At 45.4% G+C, this 24261-nt stretch overlaps 1 protein-coding gene across 1 annotated transcript in view; it reads right to left on the bottom strand.

Moving 5' to 3' along the window:
* LOC101951894 (putative ferric-chelate reductase 1) overlaps positions 1–24261 on the bottom strand; it is a 53493-nt gene that overhangs the window by 28486 nt on the left and 746 nt on the right. The window contains exons 2-7 of the mRNA XM_065555629.1: positions 14203–14401; positions 13118–13254; positions 11281–11372; positions 10741–10825; positions 10308–10553; positions 471–656 (exon numbers count right to left, since the gene is read on the bottom strand). Coding sequence (XP_065411701.1) covers positions 471–656; positions 10308–10553; positions 10741–10825; positions 11281–11372; positions 13118–13254; positions 14203–14401 — 945 coding nt within the window. The remainder of the gene's footprint in view (positions 1–470; positions 657–10307; positions 10554–10740; positions 10826–11280; positions 11373–13117; positions 13255–14202; positions 14402–24261) is intronic.

The following is a 24261-nucleotide window of genomic DNA, read 5'->3' as shown; positions in this document are numbered from 1 at the left end:
AGAAAGCTGGTGTTGTGCCAATATTTAAAAAGTATAAATAGTATAACCCCAGTAATTATAGGTCTATCAGTCTGACACAATCCAATGACTAGACAAATTGAGACTGGAAATAAAGTGTAAATTTTAGGTTAATTAACCACTGGAACAATTTACCAAGTGTCATGGCGGATCCTTCATCATTGACATCTTTTAAATCAAGATGGAATGTTTTTCTAAATGATATGTTCTAGGAATTAATTTAAGGAAGTTCTATGCCCCAGAAGAGATGATCAAATAGGTCCATTCTGGCCTTGGAATCTGAATAATCAACACTCTTACAAGCTTTGCTAAACATAGTGGAACTCTCCTGCTCTACAGGTCTCCCCTTTCTCTCCACCGTAATCACTGAATAGTTTGTTGTCAAGTTTCTGCAGTTTGCAAAACAGAACTTTGTTGTTGTTCCAATAGTGTATTCAGTGATAGTATCTTACCATTTGTGTATCATCAGAAAACCCAATGGCTATATATCCATCAGAAAGGCCGCTCATTTCAAATTTAAAAGCATCACCACCTAGTGACTCAGAAGACATGAAATAACAATTTGGATCATCCAGATTACACCCAGTGGGACTGATGAAACAGAACTTCTGTGTGCCACAGCCTTCACGTCCAGAGGTCTGTAATTTGCAACAACATGAAAAACTATTAGATTGTAAATTAATTTACCAATATTAATTAGGCAATATTATCTAAATGAAACTACAGTCTCCTATTTACCAAACCAAAACCTCACTTTCAACTCTTCAGCTGTTAGGAGAAAGAAAATAGGTGGATCTATATGTAGAACTCTTGCCACCTTAAAGAACATTAAATATCACCATATCCCCTTATGCTTATGCTTACACAGGGGAGGAATAGCTCAGTGGTTTGAGCATTGGCCTGCTAAACCCAGGGTTGTAAGTTCAATTCTTGAGGGGGCCACTTAGGGATCTGGGGCAAAATCAAAATTGGTCCTGCTCGTGAAGGCAGGGGGCTGGACTAGATGACCCTTCAAAGTCCCTTCCAGTTCTAGGCGATGGGATAGCTCCATTATTTTATTTTATTTATTTAATAGAGAGTAACTGTGTATCTCAGATATTTTGTTGTTGTAACTCTGGGGAGATGCTGGCTTTTGGATTGCCTGCAACTCTGCAGCTGTTTGAAACATTTTCCTCTTTTATCCTCTTCTTCTTCCTTGCCACTTCCTTATTCAGGGATGGCGTGATCATATCTATTGGACAAGCTTTTCAGGTTGGCTGTTCAAGCCTGACACCCTTGGTATGAAACTGGAGTTTCCCTGCTCCTAGGTGAGCTGCCTACCAAACTCCACTTGCCCCAGCAAGACTTGTTTTCAGGCAGTCTTTATTTGCCTTGATGTCTTCGTCATGGGACCTCTGTGGCATTTTATAGTGGTAGCCCCAGCACCAGCCACCCCACCACACCCTGTTCAGAGATGCTGCCAGTTGGTCTGCAACTGCTTATTGGATATTTGCAGCTGTCCTGCATCTACAGGATGTTCCCCTAATTGCTACCTGGGGACATGCCTGATGGGAGAGGATTGCTCCTTCACAGGTTCCTACATTCTATCCGTAACCCCTAAAACAAATAATTTTTAGACAAGACTTTAACACACTAGAAGTGGTTTTGATTCACCTTTTAGTTTATGCTATAGATTTCAGTCTTGGCAAGGAGCAGGCATGGGCCAGGAGCAGGCTGTCACAGCCTGCCAAAGAGCAATGGAGGCTCAAGAGCACCTCCATGCCCAATGCCTGCAGGATGGAAGGGGTTCCTGAAATAGAAGGCAGAGCCTATGGACCAGCTGCTAAGCCAGGCTACATCCTCTGGAGCCCATCTACCCCCTGCCCTGGTAGAGGGGAATGGTTCTACTCCTCCTTTAAATGAGGAAGGCTAATGGATCCAGGGGAGATGGTTCCCCACTCCCTTCCTTAATTTTTATTTCTTATTTTAAAAAGTATAAACATAAAAAGTTGTTAAATAGTAATGTGAATATTCATGTTAGTTTTATTTGTCTGTTGTTCTTTGGGGCCTACAGTATTGCCAACCCCAAATGTTCAAAAATCATGAATCAGGCTCATCAAAAATCATGAGATTGGCTTTAAAATCACAAGATTACATAAAAATGATAGATCTGGAGTTCTTTTTATTTTCCTTCTGCTTTTTGAGTCTTTAGGGTGCACTGGGATCACATTACTCCATAGCCAAAAGAGCTAAAAGCAGGGCCGGTGCAACCATTTAGGCCAACTAGGCGGTTGCCTAGGGCACCAAGATTTGGGGGTGCCAAAAAGCGGTGCCCCCATTTTTTTTTACAGTGGCTGCTGCACTGGGAGGGAGAGGGAGTCTGAGCCGCCGGCAGGCAGCCCAGGGGTTCCCCTGGGTCAGCGTGCCGCCGGCAGCCCAGGGGTTCCCCGAGTCAGAGCTGCCGCACGGATCCCTGGACTGGGGGGTGGGAAGCTGCTGCATGGCTCCCCAGGCTGGGGAGGGGAGCTGCCACGGGGGGGGTGCCTTGGGGGGGGGGGGTGGGGAGCTGCTGCAGGGCTGAGGGGGAGGGCGCAAGGTGGAAGTTTTGCCTAGGGCGTGAAACTTCCTTGCACCAGCCCAGGCTAGAAGCTTACTTTTTCTTTAAGGATGAATGCTGAAATAATCAGAACTGGGGCTTTAAAGAAAATAATTATCATGAGACTTGACAAAATCATGAGAGTTGGCAACACTGGGCCTAGAACACCATCTCCAACATAATTGCCCTGCATTACTAGAGTATGAAGATGGCTCTTAGCCACACACATTACAACTCTGTGTGGCTTCCATGTATAAACAATACTGGTGCCATAAGGCTCATTTAGTGTCCTGCAGGGGCCTCCTTTCTGCTCCCTAACACTGTGTGATGCTGCTGCTGACTCCTGACTGCATACAGTATTCACTTGCATTGTGTGTGTGATATTACTGACACCCACAACCGCTACACTTTGCTTAGAGTCTTTTCCTCCTGCTTTGGCCCTTGGGGGTAGGTGTTCCCAATCCCTACTTATCACTCCTTCATTATGCCCCCAAAAACAACTTAATGAAACTGTTCTAGAGCCAACCTCTCATTTTAAACACACCTTTGTTTTATTTAGGAAACTGATTTCTAAAACAACAAATAGGAAATTTCAACCATAAATTCTACTATTGATAGGGTTACCATATCTATTAAATAAAAAAAGAGGATCCTCCACGGGCCCTGGCCCCGCCCATTTCCCCACCCCAGCCCCGCCCCAACTCTGCCCCTTCCCCGCCCTAACTCCGCCCCCTCCACCCTCCCACTCCCAGCCATGGGGAAAGGGCTGCCCGAGCGCTTCCAGCGTCACGGTTTGCCGGGCAGCCCCCAGACCCTGCGCCCCCGGCTGGCGCTTCCCCAGCGCAGCCAGGGGCGCAGGGTCTGGGGGCTGCCCGGCAAACCATGACGCCGGTAGCGCTTGGGCTTCGGGCAGCCCCCTTGTCTCTGGACCCTGCGCCCCCAGCCGGGCACTTCCCCTCCCAGGCTCCGGCGGCGCAGGGTCCGGAGGCATGGGGCTGCCCGAAGCCGGTAGTGCTCGGGCAGCCCAGCTCTTAAACAGAGCCGGGCTGCCCGAGCGCTACCGGCTTCGGGCCCCATGCCCGGCTCTTAAACAGAGCCGAAGAGTCAGGGGAGGAGCAGAGCCGCCATTTTCCCGGACATGTTCGGCTTTTTGGCAATTCCCCCCGGACAGGGGTTTGAGTGCCGAAAAGCCGGACATGTCAGGGAAAAAGAGGACGTATGGTAACCCTAACTATTGATCATGGGCTCGTACAGGTGATCCAAAATCCTCCCAGTACATTGCACCCACCTACTCTGGGGTTTCTACACTGAAACCAGTGCCAGACCAGATGTGAGAGAAATTTAAAAAAAAACTGTGCTGACTTGTTCTATGACAGGCACTCACTGACTAATTAACAAATCTCATCTAGTGGGATCCGACCCATATGTGGTTTTCACATTCACTTTGTTTTTTAAATACAGTAACTCCTCACTTAACATTGTAGTTATGTTCCTGAAAAATGCAACTTTAAGTGAAATGAGGTTAAACTAATCCAATTTTCCCATAAGATTTAATGTAAATGCAGGGGGTGAGGTTCCAAGGAAATTTTTGGGGGGCAGACAAAAGGCATTATATACTGTACTGTGGTGGGGAGGTGCCCCTGGCTTACCCCTGGGGCTCAGGGCTGGGAGTGAAGGATCTGGGAGGGAGTTAGGGTGCAGGAGGGCGCTCAGGGTGGGGGTGTGGGAGGAGGCTCAGGGCTGGAGTAGGCAGGAGGTGCAGAGCACTTACCTGGGGCAGCTCCTGTTTGGTGCAGGTGGTGTGCAGATGGCTCTGCACAGCGCAGCAGCACCGCTCCCATGGCCATGATTCTGGGAGCTGTCCCCTCCTCCCTGTCAGGCAGGGCCACCCGGAATGCAGGGGCTTTAGGGGCTGCAGGGCCCTGGGCTAAGGGGGCCCCGGGGCCCTGGCCTGCAGCTCTAAAACCCCTTTCGGAATGCGGCCCTGCAAGCACGGGCCGGAGGACTCAGGAGGAGCAGGGGCAGCCACACAGCCAGCGGCCGGAGAGAAGTGGCTCTTTTCCCTCAGGGTCTTCCCATCAGGATGTGCTTCTGGGGAAGCCAGTTTCTATTCACTTGGATGAATGATAGTCTCTCCTCATTCCCTGGGGAGAGTCGTGTACCTGTCAGAGACTATACTGCCCGGTGCACTAAAGAGGTGCTCCAAATGCCGGCGTGATGGTGGACAGGAGAGGTGGGCGACAGCCAGCTGATGCAATGTTGGTCGCACATCCCTCTTCAACTGCCAGCAGTGAAGAGTGTCAGAGCCTCCTGGTGGGGATGATGCTGTGGCCTATGTTTTGGAGAGCCACAAGCAATGACTTCAGGCACCATGCTTCCCAGGTGATTTTTAAAGTAGGTTATGGCTGCCTCAGCATCCCTGTTATCTGAGATGAAGGAAGCCATGGTGCTTTCAATCAGGGGTTGAGACATGTTGCCATCAAATACTGCTGCTTCTCCTTGATGGCTTGGAGATGTCAATTACCCAGAAGAGCAGACAGCACGACTCCCCAGTGCTTTTGCTCTGTTGATGGAAGAGGGTCTCCATGTGTCAGTTCTCTCTCCAGCAGGCACAGCAAGGGAATTTCTTGGTTGATTCCCACATCACTCCCTCTGACCAGCTTTATAACCTCACCAAAATGCCATTGGATGTTGATTAGCTTCTAGAGTAGTCAGCAGAAGGGTGACAAGTGGAGGCTGGTGTCTGTCTATGCTTGTGTGGGCCCATGGATGTACAACACTTGCACAGCTTCTCAGTGCTTAAAAGTTGGGGGAGTTTGCCAGGGGTCAGTCCCTCGGCCAAAAATAAATAAGTAAATACAAATTGAGCCAGGCCACTTGAAGCACAGTCTTACCAAAACTGCTGCCCCCAGATTGTGATGACTCCCCACTTTTAGCATGGCTTTTCTCTCTGCCCATAGAAAACATTCCAGCAGGTAAAAGATGGTGTTCCATCTGGTGGCCTGGCAGAAAGAGTGAGCCTGTGGCTGGGTAAGGTTGTGTCACACTTCCCAGAATCAGCTGATGTGGCTGCAGATCTTCCTGGTTGTTGAGAGCAGTGCCTGGACTGGTCATCCCCTTTCAGAAATTCCCTTACAAACCAGACTGAGGCAGAGAGCAAGGCAAGGAACATGCTGGAAACTACAAACATGCACAGCCCTTGTGATATTTAATTCACTGTTTGCTGCCACAACTTCAGCAGAGAGAGCGAGGGGCCTTAGCCACTCCTCTGAGAGAGCACACAGGTTCTCCATGTCCCTGGAAGTGTGAGGCTGTTTAAAATCACCCCCTACAGTGAGGTATGCTGCTGATTGAGGGCATACCTGTTGCCTGTGCTGCTGCTGCTTCTGCTAACATAGTCAGTTGCCTGAACACCGGTCCACATATCTATGGTGAGATGCAACCCCCCTACCTTCAGAATTACCCAGGACATGCTGCATTAAAAAAAAAGCAATGGAGACAGATGACTTGAAGCTTTAAAATTCAGCTTGTGTGACTATATGGTCACACTAAGTCCTGTATGTTTGATTGCCTTCTGAGGATTAGAGAGAGAGTAGAGAGAGAAGAGCCTTTAGCAGGGCCCGCTAATCTAGTTCTGTATTGGATGGATGGCATTGGTAGAAATGGACTGGAGGTTCCGCACATCAGCTCTGAGTATTAAGGCAGCAGTTTAAAGAATAGACCCTCCAGGTGGACTGTGACAGCGACAGAAATCTGAGGGAATGCCATGAGTGCAGACAGGAGGGTTTCTGTACATGAGAAGCTAATTTAACTGGTTTGAGATAGGTCTGTTTCAGACAGAGGCTATACAATCTTTCCTCATGTAGCGCTATCAAATCACCTCAATCCTGGTCTACAACATCTTTGCTATTACCCTTCTCAGTCTCTCTTAAATTAAGACCGACAATTGCAGATTTTGCCCAAGAGGCAATTACTATAATAGTTATATTTACAATTAAGTAACACTACCATCATTATCATAAAGGTATTTAAAATGGACTAAAAGCAAATTAAACATAGAATCATAGAATCATAGAATATCAGAGTTGGAAGGGACCTCAAGAGGTCATCTAGTCCAACCCCCTGCTCAAAGCAGGACCAATTCCCAGCTAAATCATCCCAGCCAGGGCTTTGTCAAGCCGGGCCTTAAAAACCTCCAAGGAAGGAGACTCCACCACCTCCCTAGGTAACGCATTCCAGTGTTTCACCACCCTCCTAGTGAAATAGTTTTTCCTGATATCCAACCTGGACCTCCCCCACCGCAACTTGAGACCATTGCTCCTTGTTCTGTCATCTGCCACCACTGAGAACAGCTGAGCTCCATCCTCTTTGGAACCCCCCTTCAGGTAGTTGAAGGCTGCTATCAAATCCCCCCTCATTCTTCTCTTCTGGAGACTAAACATTCCCAGTTCTCTCAGCCTCTCCTCATAAGTCATTTGCTCCAGACCCCTAATCATTTTTGTTGCCCTCCGCTGGACTCTTTCCAATTTTTCCACATCCTTCTTGTAGTGTGGGGCCCAAAACTGGACACAGTATTCCAGATGAGGCCTCACCAATGTCGAATAAAGGGGAACTATCACGTTCCTCGATCTGCTGGCAATGCCCCTACTTATACAGCCCAAAATGCCGTTAGCCTTCTTGGCAACAAGAGCACACTGTTGACTCATATCCAGCTTCTCATCCACTGTGACCCCTAGGTCCTTTTCAGCAGAACTGCTACCTAGCCATTCGGTCCCTAGTCTGTAGCAGTGCATGGGATTCTTCCGTCCTAAGTGCAGGACTCTGCACTTGTCCTTGTTGAACCTCATCAGGTTTTTTTCTGCCCAATCCTCTAATTTGTCTAGGTCCCTCTGTATCCGATCCCTACCCTCTAGTGTATCTACCACGCCTCCTAGTTTAGTGTCATCTGCAAACTTGCTGAGAGTGCAGTCCACACCATCCTCCAGATCATTAATAAAGATATTAAACAAAACCGGCCCCAGGACCGACCCTTGGGGCACTCCACTTGAAACCGGCTGCCAACTAGACATGGAGCCATTGATCACTACCCGTTGAGCCCGACGATCTAGCCAGCTTTCTATCCACCTTACAGTCCATTCATCCAGCCCATACTTCTTTAACTTGGTGGCAAGAATACTGTGGGAGACAGTATCAAAAGCTTTGCTAAAGTCAAGAAATAACACATCCACTGCTTTCCCCTCATCCACAGAGCCAGTTATCTCATCATAGAAGGCAATTAGGTTAGTCAGGCACGATTTCCCCTTCGTGAATCCATGCTGACTGTTCCTGATCACTTTCCTTTCCTCTAAATGTTTCATAATTGATTCCTTGAGGACCTGCTCCATAATTTTTCCAGGGACTGAGGTGAGGCTGACTGGCCTGTAGTTCCCCGGATCCTCCTTCTTCCCTTTTTTAAAGATGGGCACTACATTAGCCTTTTTCCAGTCATCTGGGACCTCCCCCGATCGCCATGAGTTTTCAAAAATAATGGCTAATGGCTCTGCAATCTCACCCGCCAACTCCTTTAGCACCCTCGGATGCAGCGCATCCGGCCCCATGGACTTGTGCACGTCCAGTTTTTCTAAATAGTCCCGAACCACTTCTTTCTCCACAGAGGGCTGGTCACCTTCTCCCCATGCTGTACTGCCCAGTGCAGCAATCTGGGAGCTGACCTTGTGCGTGAAGACAGAGGCAAAAAAATCATTGAGTACATTAGCTTTTTCCACATCCTCGGTCACTAGGTTGCCTCCCTCATTCAGTAAGGGGCCCACACTTTCCTTGATTTTCTTCTTGTTGCTAACATACCTGAAGAAACCCTTCTTGTTACTCTTAACATCTCTTGCTAACTGCAACTCCAAGTGTGATTTGGCCTTCCTGATTTCACTCCTGCATGCCTGAGCAATATTTTTATACTCCTCCCTGGTCATTTGTCCAATCTTCCACTTCTTATAAGCCTCTTTTTTGCGTTTAAGATCAGCAAGGATTTCACTGTTTAGCCAAGCTGGTCGCCTGCCATATTTACTATTCTTTCTACACATCGGGATGGTTTGTTCCTGCAACCTCAATAAGGATTCTTTAAAATACAGCCAGCTCTCCTGGACCCCTTTGCCCTTCATTTTATTCTCCCAGGGGATCCTGCCCATCTGTTCCCTGAGGGAGTCAAAGTCTGCTTTTCTGAAGTCCAGGGTCCATATTCTGCTGCTCTCCTTTCTTCCTTGTGTCAGGATCCTGAACTCGACCATCTCATGGTCACTGCCTCCCAGGTTCCCATCCACTTTTGCTTCCCCTACTAGTTCTTCCCTGTTTGTGAGCAGCAGGTCAAGAAAAGCTTTGCCCCTAGTTGGTTCCTCCAGCACTTGCACCAGGAAATTGTCCCCTACGCTTTCCAAAAATTTCCTGGATTGCCTGTGCACCGCTGTATTGCTCTCCCAGCAGATATCAGGGTGATTAAAGTCTCCCATGAGAACCAGGGCCTGCGATCTAGCAACTTCTGCTAGTTGCCAGAAGAAAGCCTCGTCCACCTCATCCCCCTGGTCTGGTGGTCTATAGCAGACTCCAACCACGACATCACCCTTGTTGCTCCCACTTCTCAACTTGATCCAGAGACTCTCAGGTTTTTCTGCAGTATCATACCGGAGCTCTGAGCAGTCATACTCCTCTCTTACATACAACGCAACTCCCCCACCTTTTCTGCCCTGCCTGTCCTTCCTGAACAGTTTATATCCATCCATGACAGTACTCCAGTCATGTGAGTTATCCCACCAAGTCTCTGTTATTCCAATCAGATCATAGTTCCCTGACTGTGCCAGGACTTCCAGTTCTCCCTGCTTGTTTCCCAGGCTTCTTGCATTTGTGTATAGGCACTTAAGATAACTCAATGATCGTCCCTCTTTCTCAGCATGAGACAGGAGTCCTCCCCTCTTGCGCTCTCCTGCTTGTGCTTCCTCCCAGGATCCCATTTCCCCACTTACCTCAGGGCTTTGGTCTCCTTCCCCCGGTGAACCTAGTTTAAAGCCCTCCTCACTAGGTTAGCCAGCCTGCTGGCGAAGATGCTCTTCCCTCTCTTCGTTAGGTGGAGCCCGTCTCTGCCTAGCACTCCTTCTTCTTGGAACACCATCCCATGGTCGAAGAATCCAAAGCCTTCTCTCCGACACCACCTGCGTAGCCATTCGTTGACTTCCACGATTCGACGGTCTCTACCCCGGCCTTTTCCTTGCACAGGGAGGATGGACGAGAACACCACTTGCGCCTCAAACTCCTTTATCCTTCTTCCCAGAGCCACGTAGTCTGCAGTGATCCACTCAAGGTCATTCTTGGCAGTATCATTGGTGCCCACGTGGAGAAGCAGGAAGGGGTAGCGATCCGAGGGCTTGATGAGTCTCTGCAGTCTCTCCGTCACATCGTGTATCCTAGCTCCTGGCAAGCAGCAGACCTCTCGGTTTTCCCGGTCAGGGCGGCAGATAGATGACTCAGTCCCCCTGAGGAGGGAGTCCCCGACCACCACCACCCTCCTCCTCTTCTTGGGAGTGGTGGTCGTGGAACCCCCATCCCTAGGACAGTGCATCTTTTGCCTTCCAATCGGTGGAGTCTCCTTCTGCTCCCTTCCCTCAGATGGGCCATCTAGTCCACTCTCCGCATTAGCACCTGTAGAGAGAACATGGAAACGATTGCTCACCTGTATCTCCATTGCTGGTGCATGGACGCTCCTCTTTCTCCTTCTGGAGGTCACATGCTGCCAAACCTCCTCACAATCCTTCTGTCCCTGCTGCGCCTGCTCTGAATCTTCAGAACATTGTGGCCGTAGAAGCATCTCCTGACGTCTGTCCAGGAAATCTTCATTTTCCCTTATGCAACGCAGAGTCGATACTTGTTTCTCCAGCCCTCGAACCTTCTCCTCCAATATGGAGACCAGCTTGCACATCTAAGTTTAAATTTAGTTTACAGTATTTGATTAGAAAACATAATAATCTTTGAAGGAGTTTAGCTCTAATAAAACCTCTCACCAAAAGTTTCCTGGAAAAATTGCCCCAAATTCATTCATATGATTCACTGTTATGTATATTTGTGAAACACTATATTCACAATAATATCAAAATGAAACAACTTACTGAGTCAACAGAGGAACTGGAAGACACAAGAGTTTGACTTCTGACATTAGTCCAGAAAACACTCACATTCTGAACAACAGTTGCTCTGGAAACAAAACAAAACAAACACCAAACACATCGTTTTGAACCATTATTTGGGGAAATGTTCTGATAAGGCACTAGTAATGTTTCTAGATATATGATAGACATCTTGCTGGCAGTAATCAATACTGACTTTTTCAAATAGATAGAGGCATTTACCTTCAGAGATGGAAGTGGGATTTAATTTTAAGGGTGTTCATTGTTCGGGAAAACATTGTTCAGTAACTACTTATGATAAGACAAAACTATGAAAAGATGAAACCTCATCTTGCCAGCATATCTTAAAAGTATTAGAAATGAAACAAAGGCCAGGAGGTACTAAAAATGATGGGCAAATCTCAAATCACTGTCAGTACAATATTGCTAAGGGTAAATCCTTTGCAAAATCTAACAGATTTTATTCCTTCTGCAAATTAATTTGTTTATGAAATGTTAGTATATTAGGAATCATAAATGTACCTGAATTGTACATTTCCTGTGCCTGATGGTGCTACCCAAATTGCTGTTACATTTTTCTTGCTGTTGCGATCTGTGTGACTCACTGAAGAATTCTGCAATTAGAAACCAAGGTGAATGCTCAAGTGAAAGAAAGTAATGCACTTTCCCCCCTGAAATATCATGAGGTCCTCCTCTCATTGAAGCAGTGATCCAGGATATTAACTAGTTCAAGCTGGCTGACTTTTAGAGCTTCCACTCATCCTTTCATTCTGAGCCAGCTATTCCCTTTGAACAGTACAGTGTTCTTCCCATAGGGTGACCAGACAGCAAGTATGAAAAATCGGGATGGGGGGAGGGGGAAGGCAGGCAGTTTCCTCTGACACCATTATATTGCTGAGTGACCAGCAGCTATTGGGCTGGAAAGAAAAATACGAAGTCCCCTGTCCAGTGGCCAGAGGGGCAAGAATCCTACAGTGGCTCCCAAACATTTATCTCCTCCCTTGACAGTAAAAACATCTAACCCAAACTGCCTTCTCTTTGAAGATAATCCTTAAACTCTTTCAATTGCAATTGCCTGAAATCAAAGATAAGTAGGTGGAATCACAGGGGTATGTTCCCCATTAATGTTGTAACACCTAGACCTGGTAGCTAAGTTCAAAGAAGCACTTTGAATCTGAATGGAGGCCACAGTGCTAGAAAACAAGACTAGCTACATACCTAGTAATTGTGCTTTTTCACAGAAATAGGAAATAACATGTGCAATTGTTTACACTCACTCTGAAACATGACAAAAAAAAAATATTCCGCTTGGTTCTCTGGGCCCAGATGATTTGCAAAGCTGGCTGTTAGAACAAACTAGGCACATTTGTTGCAGAAATCACTGAGACACAAATCTGGATCCCCAAGATGCAGTTCTCAGGGCTTGTCTACACTTAGGGTACGTCTATACTTACCTCCGGGTTCAGCGGTAAGCAATCGATCTTCTGGGATCGATTTATCGCGTCTTGTCTAGACGCGATAAATCGATCCTGGAAGTGCTCGCCGTCGACACCGGTACTCCTGGTCTGCGAGAGGAGTACGCGGAGTCGACAGGGAAGCCTGCCTGCCATGTGTGGACCCGCGGTAAGTACCTTGTAGTTCGAACTAAGATACTTCGACTTCAGCTATGTTATTCACGTAGCTGAAGTTGCATATCTTAGTTCGAACTGGGGGGTTAGTGTGGACCAGCCCATAGAGTAATTATTCCTGAAAAAGTCCACGGGTCAAGTTTTTTCAACAATGACAAAAGGCTTTTCAAAGGCAAATACCAAAAGAATTTTTTGATTAAATGAAAAAAAAATTAGTCTTGTTTTAAATCAAATAGTTTTGTACTTTGGTTTCATTTTCAACCCTCCCCCCCATCAGTTTTTTTGTTAGTTTGTTTTCTCTCCTGTCCCCTTTTTTCCTCGTATAGGGGAAACCAAAAAGGGAGAGGGGGAAACCAAGAAAGAAGAGTGGGGGAGCACTCAAACCCAGAAACTTTCCTGCTTTTCAAAAACTGAAATTTCTGTTTTAAAATTTGAAATATTTTGAAAACATTTAAAAAGTATTTCCCACAAAAATTGTTACCTTTGCAAACCAGCCCTATTTGTTATTACTTTCACAGACATTAGTCTACATCACAGAAAAACTAGCATATATCTTTTATTTTTAAAGTGATTTAGCACAATTAAACACTTTTTAGAAAACATGAAGCTGCCTCCAGATCACATTTAGTGTCACCTCTAATGCAAAAAGAAAATATTTATCATGTCTTTTACACAATGCAAGGAAAATAACTTATGAGTTCAACAAACTAGTTTAAAATGTGACCACATACCTGAACTTGGTTACACAAAAGACCTTGCGTGTTTGGATCTATGATTTGAAAAGTACCAACAATACCATCTCCGCTAACTGCTCGGGCCTGCAGTAAAAATCCTTTAAAAGTGGAATTGTCAATTCCTTGTAGAGTCACTGAGGGAAAAAGATATGGAAGTTACTTAAAATAGTCAATTTAAATATTAGCTACTTGTCACTCACTCTCTGTCATGTCATTGTCTAATGATGATGATGACCTGAAGAAGAGCTCTGTGTAAACTCAAAAGCGTGTCTCTCTCACCAACAGAAATTGATCCAAAGATATTACCTCACCAACCTCGTCTCTCTAATATCCTGGGACTGACATGGCTACAACAACACTGCATACAACATAAGACAGTGAAAGTAATAACCACTTATAGCATCGTTCAGCTTCGTATCACCTTTCTAAGGAATAGTATGGCTTGCTTCCACACCTCTTACCAGACAGACAGACGGTTTGATTCTAGCTGAATTTTGTATTGTTTGTGAAAATGTGTATTGCATTCTGAACATATGAACCTTGATAATGAAGGAAATAAGAATTGCAGACTGCGGATTGGACCCCTTAATTCTGTATTATCAGTTACCTACAATGGCAGATTTCCTGCAAGCAGAATGTTTGTAATTTTGTGATCTACAAATACAAAGAACTATATATAAAGGCCGAGAGAGAGCTATGTGCTTTTACTTTAGTTATGTAAATACACCTAAAGACCATGAAAGGCACATTTTAAACCTATCTAAAACCAAAAGCAATAAAATAGGACACATGGCTAAATCAAACAGAGATTAACTAGAGGCTTGCAGGAGGTTGTTCCCCTGTGAACAGGGATCAGTCTTGTCTCATGTTGTTGGAATTCTGAAGGCTAGACTACTGGGGGAGAGCACAAGACATTGTAAAAACTACAGTGGTATTCTGGTTCTGCACAGCACAATGTAATATCACTGAAACAGCCACAGTCAGTGAGCTGAAATAACGAGTCTCTTTGATATTTCTTTAAAAATTTTACATTAATTTAAATCCCATCCAGACACTCCAAATTATTCAAAGTTCTAATTTACCTGTGATCTTGTTTCCTGGGTCAAATGAAGTGCTGGATATGGAGATCCTGTAAGGTGCTGAGGTAGTTTGGGAAACAAAGTTACCATGACTAGGTAACATAGAATTACAAGCTGGGTTGATTTTTCCATCTGGAAAACCAAGGACTCTTGCAGAAAACACCGCACAAAAAAGAGAGAGACAGTAAACCCAGTCTTCCATCTGTAGGGAAGAAGAAAACAATTAAAAAACAAACACACACAGGTACTTGCTGAAATTCTATTTGCATACCAATAGTCGCATTGCAATCCATAGGAATTTTGCATATGCATGACATGTAGGGTCTGGTTCACTTGCTTTTAATGGAAGTCATTAAGAGTTTCATATTAAGCAAAAAACCCAACTTAATAACATTTTATCAATTTTTCACTCCTAGGTGGCTTCAGACTTCTGATCATACCTAAATAGGACAAACCTGGAAACACTTCCATCTCACAAGATGTGAGACAATATAGGACAATATTTTTAAATGATTAAAAATCATTATTCTAGAAAGGAATACAATTACAATAATAATACGAATATAAACTTGTTGAAGCAAGACCTTTACACCAACTAGATATCTCATTTCCAAAGTAGGCTTGGTAACACTCTTCAGTCTATATCCACATTCTCAAACAACCACTGAATACTATAATTGGTCCATCAGTTTGGTCAGAAACATATTCTACAGAAAAAGCCAACCAACCAATATTCTGTAAGCAGTCCTAAGTGAAGTGGTTTTTGTGACGAAGTGGGGGATTTTCTTATCTTTTCGTGGTTTTCCAATGGTTTGCATGCACAGGGAGTGGGACTCAGTGCCCCTGGGTGTTATTGGTTTAACGAGGTGAGGGGAGAGGGAATTTGTTGTTGCAGAGGACCGGAGAGAGAACTTGGGACCCCAGCCGATGGCCTAGAGGAGGGACACCCCAGCGATGACCCTCACCGGAGACCCAGCTCAGGAGTCGCAGCCAGTTCTGGCCAGTGGGAGGACAATGGGCTGTGAAGAGAGGACCCCATGACCTAACCAGCCCGTTCCAGCCAGAGGGGGGCGGAGAGGAGAGGAGGCCCAGAGGACCCTGTTTACCTGGAAAGAAGACAATGGACAGAGGCGGGACCTGGGGCCGATGATATCAGATGCCCAGCTGGGAAGCAGGGGGGTTCTGGGCTGGAGAGGGGGAGCAGGCAGAACCCACCTGGATGCAGGGGAGACTGGGATGTGCTGTGCTGAGCTGAGGGAGGCCAGGCCTGAGGGTCAGAGAGTTTCCTGTGCTGTGTTCAGTTGCTCAATAAACCCTCCTGTTTTATGCTGGCTGAGAGTCACTCCGGTCTAGAGAACAGACCCCTTCAGGGGGTGGAGGCCCCAGGGGTCCAGAGCGAGTGGACTCCCTGAGGGGGCCCACGGCAAGAGACAGGTGTGCTAAGGCTCAGAGAGGTGTGGCTCCAGGAGGTGAAGGGGCCTGACCCTGAGAGAGAGTGGACTCCCGAGAAGGGCTGTCTCACTGAAAGGGGCACCCCCCACGGACTGCACGAGGCCAAGAGTGGGCACGATCTATGAGTCCGTGACAGTTTTAAAGAAAAAAGGACACACTTGTAGTTAAATCAGCCCCACCGGGGGAGCAGATACACTACTGGATGTTTTGTTAGCAGTTTAATTCCAATGCAGATCACAGTGTCTTTGAAAAGACTAGTTTCAGTGGTAGCCGTGTTAGTCTGTATCAGCAAAAAAAACAAGGAGTCCTTGTGGCACCTTAAAGACTAACAAATTTATTTGGGCCTAAGCTTTTGTGGACTAGAACCCACTTCATCAGATGTATGAAGTAAAAAATAAAGGAGCAGGTATAAATACATGAAAGGATGGGGGTGCCATTAATTTCACACCATCCGGGGCTCGTTCACCTGCACATCTACCAATGTGATATATGCCATCATGTGCCAGCAATGCCCCTCTGCCATGTACATTGGCCAAATCAGGCAGTATCTACGCAAAAGAATAAATGGACACAAATCTGACATCAGGAATCATAACATTCAAAAACCAGTAGGAGAACACTTCAAACTCTCTGGTCACTCAATAACAGACCTCAAAGTGGCAATTCTTCAACAAAAAAACTTCAAAAACAGACTCCAACGTGAAGCTGCAGAACTGGAATTAATTTGCAAACTAGATACCATCAGATTGGGCCTGAATAAAGACTGGGAGTGGTTGGGTCATTACAAAACCTAAACTTAATTTCCTCAGTACTAATTTCTTCCTACTGTTACTCACACCTTCTTGTCAACTGTCTGTAATGAGCCACTCTCTTACCACTTCAAAAGTTATTTTTCCTCTCTTGGTATCCTGCTGTTAATTGATTTATCTCGTTAGACTGACCTAACACTTGGTAAAGCACCCCCACCCGTTCATGTATTTATACCTCCTCCTGTATTTTTTACTTCATACATCTGATGAAGTGGGTTTTAGCCCACGAAAGCTTATGCCCAAATAAATTTGTTAGTCTCTAAGGTGCCACAAGGACTCCTCATTTTTTTTTTAAAGACTTCTTCCTTCCCTTTTCGATTTTGGGAAGATATTATCTAAAGAGAAAATTGAATTAAAAAATAAAATCTTCTCATAGTGCTAAGTAGTTTAAATTGTATGTGCATGTATTCTCTGCAAAACAAACATTGGCTGCAGTATTTTATTCATGGTTCATGGAAGCAGAAATTTTAAAACAAAGGTACAATGTGCCTATCGAGCATGTTGTTGTACACTAAAACAACAGATAGCGTGACCAGTTGCTGAAGAGTAATATAGGATTACTCTTCAACCTTCCCTTCACAGATCTGCATATTGTTACCGCAGTCCTGAAATTCCCAATCCAATTATTGTCTCAGTGTCTGAAATTATTAGAGAATGTAAAACAGTGTTTGTACTTAATTTAAAAATATAAATGATTTTTTAATGTTCTTTTCTGTAAGGCTCCATTTCTCTAGGATACTGTCCACTACAATGTAAATGGGCTATGTACCTTATGATGGCACCTGTATAAGAACATAGTTTGTCAAATTTTGTCTCCCTTGCTTTTCTTCCCACTATGTCTCTCCTGACATCCCAAGATCTCCATTCTCAAATGTATTTCACTAGCTCTAGATTTCCTTATACTTCCTCTTCACAAAAAGATTAGAAGAACGAATTCTGACATTCCTCCCAGGTTCCGAAATACCAGAGTCCTGCTCAATTTCACCTCCATTCTAGATTCAACCTGCAAATTTTAACTCTCTCTCAGGTACCAATTTCTCGGTAATGCTTCTCCAAACTAGAATGTCAACTTACCCGCTCTCTAGAACTGCTTTTCATTAGAAAATGTGAATTCTTCTGTGTTAAAACATTCTTAATGACAATATTTCACAAGTTCCTTTTTGATTTCATGATTTCTCAGTTCAGCCTAGCTAATCTTGCAGCAAAGTTTGTAAGATACACATTTGTAATATACTCCACTACAATCCTAAACAGCTGCTAAATAGGACACAAATACAGCTCATCTCACACACATCATACACAACTTAGACATGGCTTCACTCCTTGAGACTAATGCAGCCATCCCAAACTCAGGTCAATTATACGGTGGAGGGGATAAAGAGTCGATTCCAACAATGACCTTCATCCCATGACCTACATTTACATTGCTATGTCTCAAAATAATTACTTAAATAACACAATAAACTAGAGGTTCTCAATGCGTCACTTCTCCAGGCCGAGCTTATTGCACAAACCAGGGGCTCCTTGCACACCCCACAAGCTGCATCCACAACCCTCCCATCCCCCTCTATTTCAGGGACTCCCTGCAGCTCCCCCATGTCAGATGCTCTGTTTTGTCTCCCATTCTTCCCTCCTCCCCTACCAGGGTCCCCCATTTTCGCCTGTATGCTAGTGGCTCAGTGTGCACCCCCACAATTCCTGCAGTGCCCTCCATTTCCCTCTCCTGAATCCAAAAGAAGGGGTTTTATGTTCCTTCCCACCTTCTCCCCCCATGCCAGGGGCTCTGTGTGTCCCCCATTCCCTCTTCTGTGTATCAAGGTCCCACATTTCCTCTTACCATGAGTATTTGTCTGGGAGATAAGTCATTCAAGGTGTCAACATGCTAAACTCTATTGGATGATGAACAGGGATATTGTTATGTTGGAAGGTGTTAATAGGTGCATTCAAGCGGTTGTTTATCTGTAGACAATTTCAGGGGTGCCTGAAGCTGTGGCTGTGCTAAACAGATGGCAGAAGCTCCATATGCTCCCCCGCCCCCATTTTGCCTCTTTCAGTTTTCCTCAAAGTCAACAGAGTTGTACACACTGATGCATAGAACAGTCCCTGAAATTTTGCAATTGATCAGATGCAGTGTTCAGAAGTTATTGCAATTACAGACAGAGAGAGAAATGCCAACAAGCGGAACGTAAGCCAATAATTAAGCCTTAGAGGTGTGCATGTATAAATATACCTCAAACTGATTACCGATCTGTGTTTTCATAAAACACTTTTATAGTATGTGTATTATTAGCAATAATATAAATATTTAACTTGCTATATCTCTAGGCTTGGTAGGATTAGAATTTTATTGGTAAATGTCAGGAAACATCAATTTCACCGTACATACACACACTGATGAAAAAACATTTCCACCAGTAATAATCAAAATGTACATATAGATAAAGTAATGCTGCTTGAGAACTTACTAGAGTTTGATTTAAGGATATTTACTTTGTATATCTTGATATGGGATGTTGACAAGTTGCTTTACTAGTTATAAAGCTTTCTCTTTTTGAATCTCAGTGTCTACTGTTAATAATTATTATGTGATCCCCATAATTTTGCATAACTGTGAAAATTTTAAATCAATAAAAGTTAAAAATTGCTCAAAAATAAACATTATTTATAATTTTGACTGATATCAAAAATTGAATTCTGCCAACCCCACATATTTCCTTGTGCTTTTGGTCTGTTTCCTTTTCCCCTGCACTTTTCCTTTCCCTTGTTTTTATATCTTTGGTAGCTTTTCCTACATTAGTGTCTATATTTCTGTTTTCTAGTTTATCTATTTTTTAAAATGGTTTCTTTCCCTACCATCATTGTCTTCAGAAAACGTTTGCCCCATTCAGTATCTCTCTTTCTATTTTCCTGATTTTCTTCTCTTTTCCTTTCCCCCTCTTGAGTCTCATTGATCTCATTTCACTTCTTTTTCCAACCCACAAGCCAGAGGCCCCCTTTAGGGGGAAAAGGGGGCTCTAGCCCCTCCCCGAGTTTTGTACCTGAGGTCTGCTCACAGCACACATCCTAGCCCCACCCAGAGCTCTTAACTACAACTCAGCTTGAGTGTGATATGTGATGAGTTCTGTGCTGCCCCCAGCTTCTGCCTTTGGGGCAGGGAGTTTGTTTATAAACAGGTTTCAGAGTGGTAGCTGTGTTAGTCTGTAACAGCAAAAAGAACAAGGAGTACTTGTGGCACCTTAGAGACTAACAAAACAGAAGTGGGTTTTAGCCCACGAAAGCTTATGCTCAAATAAATTTGTTAGTCTCTAAGGTGCCACAAGTACTCCTCTGTCTTTTTGTTTATAAACAGAAGCAGGGTGATTAAGATAACAAAAGACTTGTCATTAAATTAAATTAAGGATTATTAGATGATCCTGAAAGCATTGCCAGGCACTCCAGTTAAAAGGTAGGAAACAAAGGGTAGGAATAAATGGTGAGAATGGAGAGAGGTAAATAGGGGTGTTCCCCAAGAGTCTGTACTGGCACCAGTGCTGGTCAACATATTCATAAATAGGGTGACCACATTTCCCTATCCTGAATATGGGACACCGGGTAAAATTACTCATATTCAAGCAAGTTCAACAGCAATCAATCAGAACTATGCAATACAAAAGTTCAAATTAACATCAAGTTGACTGAGCCCGTTAACAAGAAATACTGAGTGTGATATTCCCCTGGTGTTATCTGGACCAGTGATCTAGTAGGTCACTCTAATCTTCAATTCTGGGAGCCAGCATTACCCTGATCTGCAGTGAGAACCCCCCACTCCCGGGCTGTTCACGCACAGCCTCTAGCATGTAAGCTGCTCCCAGCTACGTGAGTGAGCACTTTTGGCCAGCTGCTGCTTGGATTATGCAACCGAATGGCGCTAGCCAATATCTCCGGTCCCAGACACAACCCCAGGAACCTCCATCTTGCAGTGTCCAGGTATGCCCACTGGACGCTGCAAGCTTATATGAGTTTGTCAATTTAACAAAGAAATGGATATGTACCAAACTTGTTATCTCAACGGGAGTCTCTGACATACTTCAAACCAAATGCACTGCTTCAGGTAGAATAAACAAACAAATTTATTAACTATAAAAGATAGATTTTAAGTGATTATAGGTCAAAGTGCAACCAGTCAGATGTGGTCAAATGAAATAAAAGCAAAACGCATTCTAAGCTGATCTTAATACTTTCAGTGCCCTTACAAACTTAGATGCGTCTCACCACAGGCTGGCTGGCTGGTTGCCCTTCAGTCAAGTTCTCCCCTTTGATCAGCGCTTCAGTCACTTGGTGGTGGTATCTGTAGATGGAGATGGCAAACGTCTCTTTTACCATGTTCTTTCTTCCCTCTTGGCTTTGTCCCCCACCCCTTCAGAGTCAGGTGAGCATTACCTCATCGTAGTCCCAAACTGACCAAGGGAAGGGGGATGACTCACTCAAGAGTCCAACAGATCCTTTGTTGCTGTCTAGGCCCATGTCCTTTGTTCCTGTGAGGCTGGGCTGGGTTTGTCCCATACATGCCCTGATGAGGTGTGAACTGCCCCTCTGATCCTGGAGAGTTTTGCCTGGGCTTGTTTTAAGCCATGAGGACACAATTTTAGCCTCATAATTTACATAAATTACAACCTATAGCATTACTATAACAGTGCATCATGAGCCTTCCGAAGACACCCGACATGACAAACTTTGCATTGGATACCACACAATCATATTATAAGGATGAACATGGGGGTAAAGGGTATTCCCCTGAGGTACAGAGTGTCACACTGAGTAGTTGGATTCTTTTTATTTACCTTATCTTTTTATCTTTAAGGTTTTAGGGTTCACACGGGGAGGGGTGACACACACACATACTCCTATACACACACCTCTTTCACACGGGGGGGCTGACCAACTGACCCTCCCTTCCCAGCACTTTCCACCCTCCATACCTGCCTGGGCCCCTCAGACGGACCCATCTCTCCTGTCTTCCCGGTGTGTGTGTGTGTGTGTGTGTGTGTGTGTGTGTGTGTGTGTGTGTGTGTGTGTGTGTGTGTGTGTGTGTGTGTGTGTGTGTAGGATCACATGCCCCCTCCCCAGATTTCTGTCAGGTTCAAACCAGAATGTCGCCAGCAGCAGCCTTTTGGCACTGTGTGGGAAGCAAGGGACAGGAGCTGCTTCCAGCTGCAGGGGAGGAGGAGGTGGAAGGGATGACCTGGCTCGTGTCTTTGCAGAGCTCATCTTTTCCCCCCCACCCTCCCGTGGCTGGAAGCAGCTTGTCCCTTCCTGCCCACACAGTGTGGAAAGGCAGGTAATCCCTCCAGGCTGCTGCTGATCATCTCCTGTCCCCCAGCTATAGCATGGGCAGGAAAGGGTTAAGCCCTAAGGATGCATTGTACACTAGGGCTCAGGGAACCTGACTGCAGGGTCTTCAGTGAACTGGGCCAGAGAGATGGCTCAGCCGGTGAGGGTGCCTAGGGAATGGAGCAGCCCCATGCTCCCTGGAGGGCAGGACCCGGGGGGGGGGGGGGGGGGAGGGGCGGGTGAAGAGGGTGCTAAGCCCCTGCCCAGGGGCCTGCTGTGGAGCTTGCAAGTTCAGGGCATGAACAAGCTGGAAATCGCCCCTCCCCACCCATCACTCCAGAACTTAGCTGTGCCAGCGCTGTGTGGGGTTTGGCACATACAGGGCTCGCCCCCTCCTGACCAAAGGGTCTTGGGCTTTCCTGGGGTGTAAGCCCAGCCAGAGGCAGTGGAGGAAGGAAGGAGCCTGCCAGCCAGGCTGTTGGTGAGCTGAGCACTCCGACCAGGGGCCGGTTCTCTGCACAGCACTGGGAGCGGGATACGCTCCACCTGTGGGTGGGGGTGGGGGGATATGGAGGAGCAGCAGGGCTGGTAGGGGGGAAGGGGCAAAACAGGGAGAGGACAGCGAGAGGGGGAGCATGTAAAGGGCCAATGAGTGGACAGCAGAGACGACATGTAACTGGCCCGCTGCCTGGTGCCTGCCCGCACTCATCAGCCACTGCAGCTCATAGCACGCAGCCAGTGCCGGCTGGAAACAAGACAGTGGTCAGGGCCCTGCTAGCCAACAGCCAGCACGCAGTGGGGGCTGCGCTGACAGACCAGCATGGGGGAGCGGCCAGCCCTATGTGCTGCTTCTTCGCCCCACCACTAGCCTTGCACACCCACCCCCACCAGCATCCACTGGACCCCCCCCACACACACACTCATTGCTAGTGGGCTGGTGAGCAGGGATCCAGCAAGTAGCAGGATGCTCCAGTACAGATGGAGGGAGACAGAAAATACAGGACAAGTTGCCTGTTTTTAAGAAAGTCAGGACACCTGCAGGAGGGCTTAAATAAAGGACAGTCCCTTTAAAAACGGGACATCTGATCACCCTATTCATAAATTATCTGGAAAAAGGGGTAAACAGTGAATTGGCAAAATTTGCAGGTGATACAAAATTGTTCAAAATAGTTTAATCCAAAACTGACTGCAAAGAGTTACAAAGGGATCTCACAAAACTGGGTGACTGGGCAACACAATGGCAGATGAAATTCAATGTTCATAAATGCAAAGTAATGCACATTGGAAAATATAATCCCAACTATACATATAAAATGACAGGATCTAAATTAGCTGTTACCAAGCAAGAAAGAAAACTTGGAGTCATTGTGGATAATTCTCTGAAAACATCTGTTCAATGTGCAGTGGCAATCAAAAAAGCTAACAGAATATTGGGAATCATTATGAAAGGGATAGATAATAAGACAGAAAATATCATATATTGGCTCTATATAAATCCATGGTATGCCAACATATTGAATACTGCATGCAGATTTGGTCACCTCATCTCAAAAAAGATATATTGCATTTAGAAAAGGTACAGAGAAGGGCAACACAAATGATTAGGGGTATGGAACACCTTCTGTATGAGGAAAGATTAAAAAGACTGGGACTTTTCACCTTGGAAGAGATGACTAAGGAGGGGGATCTGATAGAGGTCTATAAAATCAAGAATGGTGTGGAAAAATTGAATAGGGAAATGTTGTTTACTCCTTCACATAACCCAAAAACCAGGAGTCACCCAATAAAAGTAATAGGCAGCAGATTTAAAACAAACAAAAAATATTTCTTCGCAGTGAACCTGTGGAACTCCTTGCCAGGGGATGTTGTGAAGGTCAAAACTATAACAGGGTTCCAATAAGAACTAGATAAGTTCATGGAGGATAGGTCCATCAATGGCTATTAGCCAGGGTGGGCAGGGATGCAACACCATGTTTTGCGTGTCCCTAGCCTCTGTTTGCCAGAAGCTGGGAGTGGGCGACAGGGGATGAATCATCTGATGATTCCCTGCTCTGTTCTTTCCCTCTGAGGCATCTGGTATTGGCCACTTTGGGCTAGATGGACCATTGGTCTTACCCAGAATGGCCATTATGATGTTCTTATATAGAACCCAGATTTATCTGCCTTCTCCCCCTCCTCCCCTTCCCCGACTGTAACCCGCTAGACCCCACTCCCCTACCAGAGCTGAGAGAGACCCCAGGAGTCCTGATGGGGTCTCTCTCTCTCTCTCCAGAGTTATTAACAAAATAAGAATATACATTAACATTTTAAACCTAACCAGTGTCCCTTAAGTGACTTGCCACAAGATGTCAGAACATGGTAGTATTAGAGCTGAGTGGGTCTAATATTTATTTATTTTTCTTTCTTTTGTATAGGAATTAGATACAGTGCTCCTATCATCTAATTGTTAAGTTATATGCCAAAAAACTAGAGTTTTCAAGTGCCTAAGTAT

The sequence above is a fragment of the Chrysemys picta genome, chromosome 8 (genome assembly GCF_011386835.1).
Source record: "Chrysemys picta bellii isolate R12L10 chromosome 8, ASM1138683v2, whole genome shotgun sequence".
NCBI classification, from domain to species: Eukaryota; Metazoa; Chordata; order Testudines; family Emydidae; genus Chrysemys; species Chrysemys picta.
The sequence above is the reverse complement of the archived record's forward strand: the minus strand, read 5'-3'. Positions and strand labels throughout refer to the sequence as shown.